At 43.3% G+C, this 12,777-nt stretch overlaps 1 protein-coding gene across 1 annotated transcript in view; it reads right to left on the bottom strand.

Moving 5' to 3' along the window:
* Positions 1-586: 586 nt before the first annotated feature.
* LOC136420976 (MAGUK p55 subfamily member 7-like) overlaps positions 587-12,777 on the bottom strand; it is a 28,550-nt gene continuing 16,359 nt past the window's right edge. Inside the window, exons 3-16 of the mRNA XM_066408118.1 lie at positions 10,980-11,550; positions 10,550-10,668; positions 9,094-9,171; positions 8,494-8,574; positions 7,823-7,960; positions 7,212-7,454; positions 5,897-6,093; positions 5,351-5,415; positions 4,962-5,096; positions 4,531-4,698; positions 3,395-3,488; positions 2,845-2,953; positions 2,505-2,645; positions 587-2,166 (exon numbers count right to left, since the gene is read on the bottom strand). Of these exons, the coding sequence (XP_066264215.1) occupies positions 1,990-2,166; positions 2,505-2,645; positions 2,845-2,953; positions 3,395-3,488; positions 4,531-4,698; positions 4,962-5,096; positions 5,351-5,415; positions 5,897-6,093; positions 7,212-7,454; positions 7,823-7,960; positions 8,494-8,574; positions 9,094-9,171; positions 10,550-10,668; positions 10,980-11,013 (1,779 nt within the window). The 5' untranslated portion in view covers positions 11,014-11,550 and the 3' untranslated portion in view covers positions 587-1,989. The remainder of the gene's footprint in view (positions 2,167-2,504; positions 2,646-2,844; positions 2,954-3,394; positions 3,489-4,530; positions 4,699-4,961; positions 5,097-5,350; positions 5,416-5,896; positions 6,094-7,211; positions 7,455-7,822; positions 7,961-8,493; positions 8,575-9,093; positions 9,172-10,549; positions 10,669-10,979; positions 11,551-12,777) is intronic.

Here is a 12,777-nt window from a genome sequence, read left to right as displayed (position 1 = left end):
CAATATCTCACATGATATTCTTGTCTTCCCTCTACTTTTTGATAGTTGCTATGAGTATAACGTTATTGTTGATGAGGGGATTTATAATAAAAGTTGCTGCAGTTGTTGAACCGCCATGACTCTCCCATCAACGATGTTGTCGGCCGAACAGGTGGGGAGGGGGGGCTCTTCATCGCATCGTTTGACGAACATTCCTGACGGACGCTTTTGCGACCAATTTGCAACCATAGATCAAAGTGTTAAGAGCATTTTAGATGATATAAGGGCCTTCATGTGATCATGGGATTGATAATACACGTAAACTGACCGTGTGACACCTGTGGCAAGACTTCGAACATGTGCTTTGTATACGCGCCGTTGGAGGGCGCTGCTAAATTGCGTACTTGCACTTGGCATTTCTTGTTTCTACACCAGGCAGTAGCGGCCTCTAGCGACCCATATCTGAAGTGCACCCTTGTGTAGCGTTCACTACGTACTTGCCTCTGACCTTGCGTTCAGTGCAACCTATATTTCTCTCTTTGGCTCAATTTTACACATTCGAAGTCAATTTGTGTGAAGTAAAACATTGAATGACTACAAACAGCAATGCTTTCTTTCTCCTTTTTATTATAATATCCTGACAATACAAGAACAAGTGGTGCTTTCACACATACATGTACATCAGCCTGAACTGGCAAGAGTGCAGAGTCATCTAAATGAAAGAACAGGGAAATTGACGTAAAAAGAAAGAATATAAAACAAACAAATGGATTTGGAAAGTTGTTTCATAAATTTCAACTCTACACAATCTCTTTCTCACTCAGCAAGTACATTGCTGTGACCAATTATAAAACTTAAGTTTGAATGACTAATGCATGATGGAATGTGAAATCTCAAGTTTAAAGACTCATTTACATACTACTTCACTCATTCTCAATCACTGTTGAAAGACAGTGTTGGAGACATTATCCGGTTGTTTGATTTTGTATTACCTATTCACTGACTTAACACCAGGGCTGTCTCCAGGACTCTTCCCTCTGTCTCTTGACAGAAATTTGCTTGCTGGGAAGAAAAGATAATTCCCCCAGTCTGTCCAAAAAATCTGAACTAGATGGAAGCATATTTTTGTCCGTTTACAGATTTGATAATGAAAATCAACAGCACGGGCTCCCATACAATTTGTGGGACAGAAAAAATCACAGCTGGAGACAGCACTGCTTTACACATTGCAACGTTTACATCACCATCTTGCTGACATAACAACAAGCTGCTCAACAGACATGACCTCACGACCTCTGCAACATTACCATGTTTGGCCACATAACCTTTGACCTTTGTCTATCTAGAGCTGATTCAAATTTGCACAAAATCTATAAATTTCATATTTATATACAAAGTTGCACCTTTAAATTTGTTGACATTGCTAGTCTGACAGTATAGAACTTCACAAATCACCTTTACACAACCTTTGACCTTTGACAGGTCAGACGTACCTAGCAACTAGTAAATTTAGCATAGCTTCTAGCTGATGCCCAAATATGGTCCCTGACCATTGAATTATTTGACCCTGATAAACCCTCCAATGGAAAATGAGTGACCTGTAAACTTTGACCTATATGACCCAGAATAAAATACATCCAGGATGAAGCATATCACAAGTAGTGACCTGTGACCTCTAAACTGTCACCTTTCAGACCTCGGTAAAGACTTCTTGTGAAGTTGTCTGGGTGATAAGGCAAGTTAGAGTTGACTCTTGACCTGAAAACCTTGACCTTCTTTATCCAGTTTGCCGTGACCCATGGGTGATTGGTCAGTCTGGCTCATGTGACAGATCCCGACCTGTGACCTCTACACTACAACCTACCAAACCTACAATTCATGGGGCAGGTTTTGACCTATAACCCGATTGCTTGACCCTGGTTGCCAGTCCAGATGACAGAGTTCGATGTGAGGTTTCCTAGGTCAGCTGTTGACCTGTGACTCATGACCTGTTGACCTGTGACCCTTGACCTATCTGACCCAGGCTGCGGGGACCCACTGCGGCTCGGTCTGGATCATGTGACAGATGTTCATGAGGTCGCTGTAGGCCTGCTGGAGGCCGTCATTGGTCAGGACGAAGTCGAAGTAGTGCCCGAACAAACCCTCCACGATCTTCCCACTGATGATCATTTCCTGCAGCTCCTCCTCCTGTCAACAGGAAAACACAGGCTCAAACAAACTAACAAACAAACAAACGACCCCTCCATGACCTTGCCACTAAAATGGACCTGCTGGCCGCTTTTCATTGGGGTCATGAGAGAAAAGGTAACTCTGCTCTGTTATATTTTGTTTCACCCTCACCTCTTCACTCATGACCCAAATGAAAAGTGGTCAGCAGGCTGATTTGAGTTTTTCATGAATATATAAAAACAAAAACAAACGACTGACTTCCACGTTGAATTTCATTTTCCAGTCAAGCATTATTTCCAACACGAGAACCAAGGAATGAAATCGCTGAGGCCTGAGGCAAGGGTGAGTTGTCTCACCGAGAAAGTCCGAGAGGCGGAGGGGTCGTGGGTCGATTTGGCGCCGGCGGCCGTCCTGGTCTCGCGCAGCCGGTCCAGCGGCGGCGGCTTCACGTAGATCACGCAGGGCTGCAGGTCAGAGGTCTTCAGCAGCTTCAGCGCCTGGTAACCATGGAAACAAACCTGTCAGTCATAACCCGGTAGTCATGGTAACATGATAGTCACGGTAAAAGCCGGTCCAGTGTCATGGTAGTCATGGCAACATGGTAACGTAGCGTGGTAGTTACGGTTAAGTGGTAGTCACGAGACTGCACACAGAGCAGGCGGACAGGTCAGAGGTTGAGGGTTAAAGGTTACTGACCTGTGGCTGGACACAGAGCACGCAGACGCGGCCGGCCTGTACCACAGCACGGACGGAGTCGATGTGGGTCCCGTACAAGTTCCCGCGGTACTCCCCATACTCAATCAGCCTGAGAAACGATAAACAATAAACCATTCATTCATTCATTCATGAGTCATCCTGGTAATGCTAGGGTCGCATTTCCAAGCCGGGGCCCGACCAGGCTGATTGAGAAAACAAAGAATAAAAGCTGCATATCAAGAATATACATAAGGTATGGTAAGGAATAATTTTTTAAAAAAGTTTTGTGTCTTTTGTTGTCTTCTATGTCATAGTTTTCATTCCCACCAGCTGCCCGACCGGGCCCCGGGTTGGAAATGTGACCCTAGCATAAGCAAGGAACATGAGTCAGCTCTTCTCTGGGCTCCAACTCACAAATACAAATAAACCTCCGAGTCATACAAGAAAAAATGTACTGATTCAATCCTAATCATATTGTGTAAACATCACACACAACAATAGAAGAACCCACTTGTTGTTCTGTATCACACACAACAATAGAAGAACCCACTTGTTGTTCTGTATCTCGGCCTCCATGACCTGTCGTGAGACGTAGTGGTAATCCTTCCCATCAATCTCTACGTTCTTCCGCTGCCTCGTCGTGTCTGGAAACAAACAAACAAACAAGTAAACAAAAATGCAAGTCTTCTGTATGTACCGTGAGGAAGACCAAGTGACCAGGGAGCAAAATTTCTTGAGTTGAATTTCATGTAATCTACTAACTTAGATAAACTTTCATGCTAATACCATCATGACTCTGTTTCTATAGAAAAACAGGCCTCTACATGTACTTCCTAAGATATTGTATCACCTTCTAGTGAATCTTTACTTCTAATGTCTGAGAACAGAGGAAATAAAATGGTTTGGCCTTTTCTGGAAAGTCTCAAGCCATCGTAGAAAAGCTTCATGTAACAAATACATCATCACAAACACATGATTGCAGCATGCTCAAAGTGTAGTTATCACATGATCAACACTGGACGAGTGCATGCTCATCACATGATCGGGTGCATGCTTGTCACATGACAGCCACATGGACGCCACTGATTGGCCGAGACCAGAACATACCATACGCCATGTCTGTGCAAGCAGAGCGAAGCAGTGGGAGAGAGAAGGTGGAGAATAGAGAAATGAATATTATTCAGCAAACAATCATCAATTTTTCACTTGACAAGTCATTTATCTTCAAATTTTAAAGATTGCCAACTTGCCATGTTAGATGCCCCACTTTTCAACTTGTTACGAGGTGTCAAACTTTAAGTTCCTTGGGATTGAGGTATGAGGCCTAACAAGAACTATGGTGTGAGACTTCAGTGTAAGGGTGATCCTGTACATGGAACTGTAGTGTGATACCTAACATGAACGGAAGTGTGAGACTTTTGTGAATTGAACAGTCGTGTAATATATCTACCCAGAACTGCAGCATGAGATTCTCTGAGTGGAACAGTTATGTGAAACAGCAGTGTGAGACGCCTGTACAGTGCTTCTGTACAGGAACAGCAGTGTGATACCTAACCAGAGACTCACGAGGCACGGTGCTCCGGTACATGGAACGGTAGTGTAAAACCTAACCAGAACTGTGGTGTGAGACTGTTGTAAGTTGAACGGAAGTATAAAACCTAATGAGAACTGCAGTGAGAGACTCACGAGGCACGGTGCTCCGGTACATGTCGGGGTCGCTGGCGATCAGTCTCCTCTTCAGCTCGTTTCTCCCAACACCCGGCGGACCAATCAGAACCACCGGTCTAGGCCGGCCAGGTCTGGGCAGAACCTTAACTACTTCCTCATAGGTCAGGATTTCTCTGGTGTCGTATTCTAAAAACAAACAAACAAATGAAGAAACATTTTTACAATATCAAGATCTTCATAGTTTGAAATTAAAGGTAGAGATGTGTACAGAGCTTAAAGAGTTGTACCTTTTGTTAAGAAAATATTTTGGAAATGCAACCAGTTACCCTCCAGTATAATTATTGATTGATTGATTGACTGACTGATATCTGGTACATTACCTCAGTAAGGTGATTGATTGATTGACAGATTGATTGATTGATTGATAGATATCTGCAAGAAGCCCATACCGTCGTTCTGGTGAGCCTGGTACATGACCTTCCGCGTCTTCGCATTCTTTTTACTGCTGCGGAACGAACCCCAACGGGACTTCTGGGGGGCTGCAGAAACAAACAACAGGAAAACAACAAACAAGTCAAAACAAACTAATATTATTGGATGAATAAAAACACTCAGGTTGGTGAGTCCCTGAATAACAAAACTCTTTTTACACAACCAAGAGATTTATTCCACCAGCGTTTTGGTGACCGTCTGTCACCTTCCTCAGGGCATTATTCTGATTGCACTGCAGCTATAGATGTGGTCCCAACAGTGAAGTATGTACATGTATACAGAGATTATTCTCTGAATAGAAACACTGCAAACACTTCCCATATAGTGAGGAGTTTGAGTAACTCACACTTGTTGGGTCTGTCCTTGTGCACCCCGCCGTTAGCAGGGCGCCCCTGCCGCACAGCTTCTCTTCTGCAGGGAGGGTACATTGTGATCAATTTGAGCTCAAGGACATAGTGCAGAAGTAGTAGAACTACAGCTTTTTACTTGAGCATATACATAATGTGACTTTTGTTTATACTAATTGATATAATGGAAACATAGATAATGTGAATGGTATTTATCATTTTGTAGCGACAAACATTAATAATATGCAGTTATCATGTGCTCACCTCTCCTGTAGTAACCTCCCGGGTATGAGCCCTGCCCTACAGCTCCGGTCGCCCTCCCACGTGCCTTTAGCTACCATGTGTCTACCATGTGCCTACCATTTGATGATCATGTGATGATCATGTGATGATCATGTGCTCACCTCTCCTGTAGTAACCTCCCGGGTATGAGCCCTGCCCTACAGCTCCGGTCGCCCTCCCGCCGCGCCTTTAGCTACCATGTGCCTACCATGTGCCTACCACGTGCCTACCATGTGCCTATCATGTGATGACCACATGCTCACCTCTCCTGTAGTAACCTCCCGGGTATGAGCCCTGCCCTACAGCTACGGTCGCCCTCGCGCCGCGCCTGCCACCAGTTGGGGTCCTCCATGTTGACGATGTGCAGGACGTCGCCCCGCGCAAACGGCAGGCCCGCCTCGCGGCACGGGATGTTCTTGTCCTCGAACGGGTCGTAGTCAAAGTGCGCCTTCATGCGCACCTGGAGGGGCAGGTGAGAAATGGTGAGTATAGGTGAGTACATGTACAGGTGGAGACAGTCAGTCATTGACCATTCTGCGACAGGAAAAACGTCAATGCATTTTAATGCAATGAAAAAGTATATTTTTCTCAATCTTTTGTATAACTTTACTTTCTTGACATAGAAACCCTTGGGAACACAGCAGTGTCACTTTCTGCACACTTTGGCTGTTCTTTACATTAATGACCTTTAGCACACAGTCACATGTATCTTTGAAAATGACCTTCAGCATACTGCTATCTTTTAAAATGACCTTCAGAACACTGCTGTATTTTATACTGCCTCATTGCTGTCACCTAAAAATTGCATTTTTCCTAACATGGAGCAATTATAACATCGGTTGGCATGTAATGTTCCAATATCTAATAGTTATCAATAGTTATTAATTAGGATGTTAAGTTTTATTCTATACTTTTACTTTGTATTATGTTTACGAATTCTTGCCATACTTTGTACCATGTACAATTGTTGTGCAATAAAGTTTTCCTTCTAATATCATGTACCCTGCACAATAAACTAGAGCCATGCATACGTGTGTACTGACATGTGAAAATGAGTGGTTAGTTTCCTACCTGTTCCTCATCCACTTCCTCAATACAGGAGAGAATGCTGCTTTGGGAGGTGGTGGCGGAGGGGGGTAGTGAGGAGGGGGGTAGGGAGGGGCAGAGGGGGGGAGCCAACTGGCAGCGTGGGGGGGGGGCCAGAGCAGTGTTAGCCGTAAGTACAGGAGGCAACATTAATGGCAGAGCAGACACAGCAGAGAAGTCGACACAAAAGTTATATTTAGTGGATTTCTGAGACAAATGTTCATTGATTCTTTAGTACAGTACAGTATAGATGCCTTCAGTCAAAAGAGTGAGTAGAAATATTGGCAGCAAAAAGCATGTACTGATCATGTGAGTATCATGTGATCATCAAGCAAAGATCATGTGACAGACATGTGATTACTTTGCTGTCCTTAGGTGGCCTGAGGTCAGGGTTCATGTGAATATTATCTGAATATCATGTGATTTTTATCATGTGACTATCATGTGATTATCATGTGACTATCATGAGTCAACATATGATTACATTTGTACCTTGCTGTCCTTAGGTGGCCTGAGGTCCAGGTCCGCGGGCACCAGTTTAAACGTGATCGTCCCGACCGCGTTGCTCAGGATCTGCACGACCTCGTCCGGCGTTTTCCCGCGAACGGAGATCCCGTTGACTTCCCAGATCTCGTCGCCGACCGCCATGAGGCCGCTGCGGTCCGCGGCGCCGCCAATCATCACCCGGGCGATGAAGATCTGACCCGTCTTCTCCTCAAGACGAATCGTCGCGCCCTAAAAGTCAACCAACAGGTTTCCGATTCAAAATTCAAAGTATTCAGACTGGTTTCGGTCAGTTGGACACAGGCTTATCATGCAAGTTATCGAATTTCACAGCCATATAAGTCAATCACAAAACTTCCATGATACGAAACTGATGTAAAACAGCAATCAGGCCACTGTACTGATGCAGAAAGCCACCAGGGGCCAAAATCTTACCATTTCAAGTTTTTGTAACAACCTACCAACACACCAAATATAAAAGTAATCTATCCAGACATTCTTGAGTTGTCTAACAGACACACAAAACAAATGCTGCCGAAAATATAAAATAACCTTCTTGACAAAGGTCATAATGGCGGACAATCATGTTGCATACTGACCAGCGGTTCCTCGTTCTTGACCAGTTGGACGACCTTGAGAGACGGCTCCTCCTCCTCAAAGTCAACGTCAGACTCGACGTCCGGAAGACGGGGGGAGAACTCCTTGTTTGCCACTCGGTCGTGGGAGGACAGGAGAGCCTGCAGGGGGGAGGGGGGCATATCAAGGTCATCTCATGTCCTATTATCTAAAGAACATGTGATGAACATGTGATGATCATGTGATGAACATGTGATGATCATGTGAGGATTGTGTGATTCATGAAGTTCATTAGGGAAGAACTCTACTTGGTTTTGGGGTACAGGAGATTCTGGAATATGGGGAGGGGGGCATGACAAGGTCATTTCATCTCACATACCAAGGGCGAATCTCTTGTACCAGCCATCCAATGACAAGTGCCAAAAGCAGTGGATAATTCTACCCTGACGAAGGCCATGTCCAAAGATTTAGGGTACAAGTAAGTTCATATTTGACATTTTTGTATGAGTTTTAGTTTCTCTATAATCTTGTTATTGTTTAGAGATCTAGAGAGTTTAGTGTTGGAGAACACACGATACTCTCCTCACATCTACTTTAACTTTCTATGATGTTACCATGGAGACAGTACTCCGAGTTAGGGACTGTTCAGTAACACCCTTACCCTGATGTGGGGACTGTTCAGTAACACCCTTACCCTGATGTGGGGACTGTTCAGTAATCTCAGGAGTTCCAGGTTTTCTGGAGTCGGCATCATGAAGCGGAGTTCCTCAGAAATCTGTAAGTTGGTGAGTCGAGTGTTAGAAACAAACAGAAGACTAACAACTACAAAATTAATGTCCAATTTTTTTACCTAAACTGCAGCTTAACTGTTATTATAATAACAATACTGCTGTATAAACCAGTGATGTCATTGTAAAGAAGACGATAGCGAATTATAACTCTTGTTAATAAACACCCTATGTCAATAATGTAAATGTTAACATTAGAACTTACATAAGAAACTTTTTCCTAGACACAGAAAAAAAGGTTTAGCTTTCAGTGTTAGTTAACCTTCTCACTGCTGCCTGACCCCATCACTGGTACAGATGTGGTGCTGAAAGGGTTCCTTGGCAGGGGGAAGGTTCAGTAGAATAAAGAAGGAAACATGTACAAGTTTACATCGAGCGAGACCTCGGCTGCTGTGAACAATTGTTAACCCCCTCACTACAACCTGATGCCCTAACTGATACAGATGCAGCGCCAAAAGGCTTCCACGGCAGGGAGAAGGTTAGTAAAGAAGGAAACATGTACTCACATCGAGCGAGAGCGCCGCTGCCGTGTACATGACAGGACTGGGGTCCTGCTCCATATGCGCTGACACTAAGCTGTGCACCTGTAGACAGGGAAAAGGAAAATATACAAAAGTATATTCTATGTTACGCCAAGTCACATGTAAGGTCCCGGAAGCCGGAAACACGCTGCTAAGGCCACACCAATTTAATTTCTTGGTGAACGGATTTTTATTTTCAAAAAAAAGAAAAAATGTAGAAAAAAAAATCATGAAAACAGAAGGCTGGGATGATTTTTTTTTTCAAAAATTTTTTTTTGGGAAAATAAAAATCCGTTTACCAAGAAATTAAATTGGTGTGGTCTTAGGTATTCTAAAAATGCGTGCCTCCACCATAAGGTATCATTAAGGCCGAGTTGTGTTTTTTACGGCTTTATAATAAGAGGCGTTGTTCCCAGGTGTTCCTGAAGCCCAACGGAAAAGACCCTGATGAGAAATTTACTTGCAAAGTACAAAGTTCCCCATTTCTGTCAATGCTTTAACTTGTTTGAAGTGACTTAAACCCAAGGAACAGCAAGAAAATGGACACAGTAGAGAGGTGGCCAGTATGGACAGGATTCTTACTGCTTGTGTCAAGGGGAAAACTATCTCTAAGGGAGCAACAAAAAGTGGTCACATTGGCAGTTGGTCCTTATGTATAGAGGTGGTCACTAGCATTTACAACCACACATAATATGTACAATTGTCATTTTATGGTTTTCCTAAAAAGTAAATGTTGATGCGAGCACTAATTATCACCTGTGAACCAAAGAAAAGCCAGTTTCTGCCCATAGCAACCCCTCATTATGATGTATAACTGTTATATGAGTTCCTAATGACTGGTTTTAGCTAGAAGGTGTGATAACAAGACTGACAGAAGCGAGACGTAAGTACAGGTTGGAGACGTGTACTTAACATGTACATCACCACAATCTGGGGCACATACATTGTTTTGCTTCTTCAGGTCAAACCCAATCTTTGGTTGGTTGTTGGATTTACAAAATGACACTGAACTGACAAATGAATGAGAAACTCCAAACCTTCTGGTCCAGAGGCAGGGTCCCTAACCACAGGACTATGCACGCTACATTTAATGGAAGATATTTGTTACCATCACTGTGAATGCAGAAATGTTCGTGGGGATTTAATTTCGCGGTAGGGAGAAAATGGAGTGCTCGCGGTGGTTTTGAGTTGGCGTTTGGAACAATAGCAGCGAAAAAGTCACACAATGAAACGGCTTTTCGCAGTGGTTTTAAGTTAGCAGTTAAGAGTTCAACGCGAAAACCCCGAACATAAAACCACCGCAAACATTTCTGCATTTACAGTATTTGTCTCTAGGTTCACCTTAAGCAAAGCCTCAAAGTCGCGGCTCTGGAACAGGTTGTTGAGGAAGGAGAAGTCTGTTTATTTGTTTGTTTATTTGTTTGTTTGTTTCTTTGTTTACCTTCAGGAGAGCCTCGAAGTCGCGGCTCTGGAACAGGTTGTTGAGGAAGGAGAAGTCATTCTGTTGACCTTCGACCTTCCCCTGCACGTGGGTCAGGGACTGCAGCAGTCGCTGTAAACCTGCAGAGGTGGAAACAAATAAATAAATAAACAAACAAACATGTAAATAATTAATAAAACTTGCTACTTCACACCAGTACATAACCAGAAAACTCCTATTATATATATATCATATCAAACACTGGTAAGGAATAACTAGGAAGTAATTAGACTTGACTTCAATTTCATAAAACAAGCTGCAGTACCTCACATTGCTGCTAGGAGGCACTGCAGGTACATGTACACAAAGTGGTAAAGGGACAATGTAAGATTATAATCTCCATCTCCTTTTAACTTCAAGAAATCAAGTATTTTACAACAAGTTTTCTTACCAGGATCGCTGCCTATAGTCGAGAGTCCCGGCATGGTTCCTTAAGAATTCCCTGAGACGTCTGGAAAGGTAAAAGTCTTCCACGGAAGAGATTTCAAAAGACTCTGAGCACCTTGAAGTGAGGCAGTTTGTTGTTGTAGAAAACTCAGCCTTGCTGGAATGCTGTGAAGTTGTCTGATTGTCTTACAGTTAGACCATTATAAAGTACTGTACTTAGATCAAGATTGGATGATCGCACAGATTTAATCTTGATCCTCTTTCTGAACGGGATTTATTTGTGAGATCTGAAATCATAGAATCCCATCCGAATCCAGATCCAGTGTTTGTGGAATGTTGGTTTGTGTTCCAGTCCTTCCACTGCTACTGTCTCCCGTTGGTCCCCTCTATCCCAGCTGTAACGTTAGGATGGCTGAACTCCGACCTTACTGGAGCTGACAATGTCATCGCTGTCCAGAAACTAGCACAGTGACGGACATTACGGAATGCCTCGCTTCCGACCGGTGCAGGAGGCTGGTGTGTCCTTGGGATGACCTTGAACAGGAGGAGGAGGACGTCACATGGTGGAGACACACCTGTAGAACACACAACAAAACACAACAAGGTCAACTTCAGGACTCTCAACACAAGGTCAAGGCTACCTTTTTAGCTTGAGGATGACCTTTAGCACAAAATAAAATAAAAAATTCACGAACATACAGAAATTTCATCTGATTTTTCTGCACTTTTACCAACAATTCACACATGCATGCCAGTCAGAAATAAAGATTATTGTTCACAGCCACTCCTACACTGCAGCATGTTTCCAGGTACTGTACAATACAGTGTGAACTTGGGGGGGGGGGGGGTGGTTAGCCACGAAGGTGAACATGGCAAGGACACTGACCTCAAGTTTTCATCTTACATTTTCATGACCTTCTTGGTACACCCATCTTCTCATCAAGCCTTGTACTAAGGTGTACATTCAGGACTCATTAGTAAAAAGTACTTTTTGTCCGTTAAGGGGGAGACATAAATTAACAGTAACAGGAGACAAAGTGAGAAACCAACCTGGCTGTTTTGTGTAAAGTGGGGAGGGGGGCAGACCAGACTAAACATGTCATGCACCAATGGACAGCAAGAGACACAGGAGAACCAGCAGCAAGGGTTACACTGGCTAGTTTTGAGGTATTGTGCCAGGAACAATACTGGATGTAGATTATACTATGATGGCAAAGTAGCCTTGTGATGCCTGACATCATGATTGAACATTAGAAAATTAAATGCAATGTCATATAAAAACATAAATATCAACAATATCACACTCCAATCAAAAGCGCTGACAAAAAGAATTAGAAATTCTGTAAATAGATACAAGGTTCCCGGCGAAATTAAGTCCATACTTGGCACGAATTTTACCCTAAGTTCACTCAACCCACTCCATGACTTAATCAACTTATACTGTTGGTCCAAAGTCTGTCCCTGGTTCTGATTGGTTTGTGAGTCAAGCAAACATCATAATCTGTGATGACACATTTTCTCACTACTACAGGTTGTTCAACCCTGGTTAACGATCAAACTACAATGCTAACATTAAAGACTTTCATAATAAAACTATGTCTTGTATCATTTATGACCTCCTGAGTTTGTTTCATGAATCGAATGGTGGAGAGGCTAGGCTAGCGGACACAAGATTGAGAGATCACAGGTTCGAATCCTGACAATTCAAGCCAGACAACGTGTCCTTGGGAAAGGCACCGACATGTACATTGCACATATTTCCTTGCTCTACCCAGGTGTTAAAATGGGTACCTGACTGTGGC

The sequence above is a fragment of the Branchiostoma lanceolatum genome, chromosome 15 (genome assembly GCF_035083965.1).
Source record: "Branchiostoma lanceolatum isolate klBraLanc5 chromosome 15, klBraLanc5.hap2, whole genome shotgun sequence".
Taxonomy (NCBI): Eukaryota; Metazoa; Chordata; class Leptocardii; order Amphioxiformes; family Branchiostomatidae; genus Branchiostoma; species Branchiostoma lanceolatum.
This window is presented reverse-complemented; position numbering and strand designations above follow the sequence as displayed.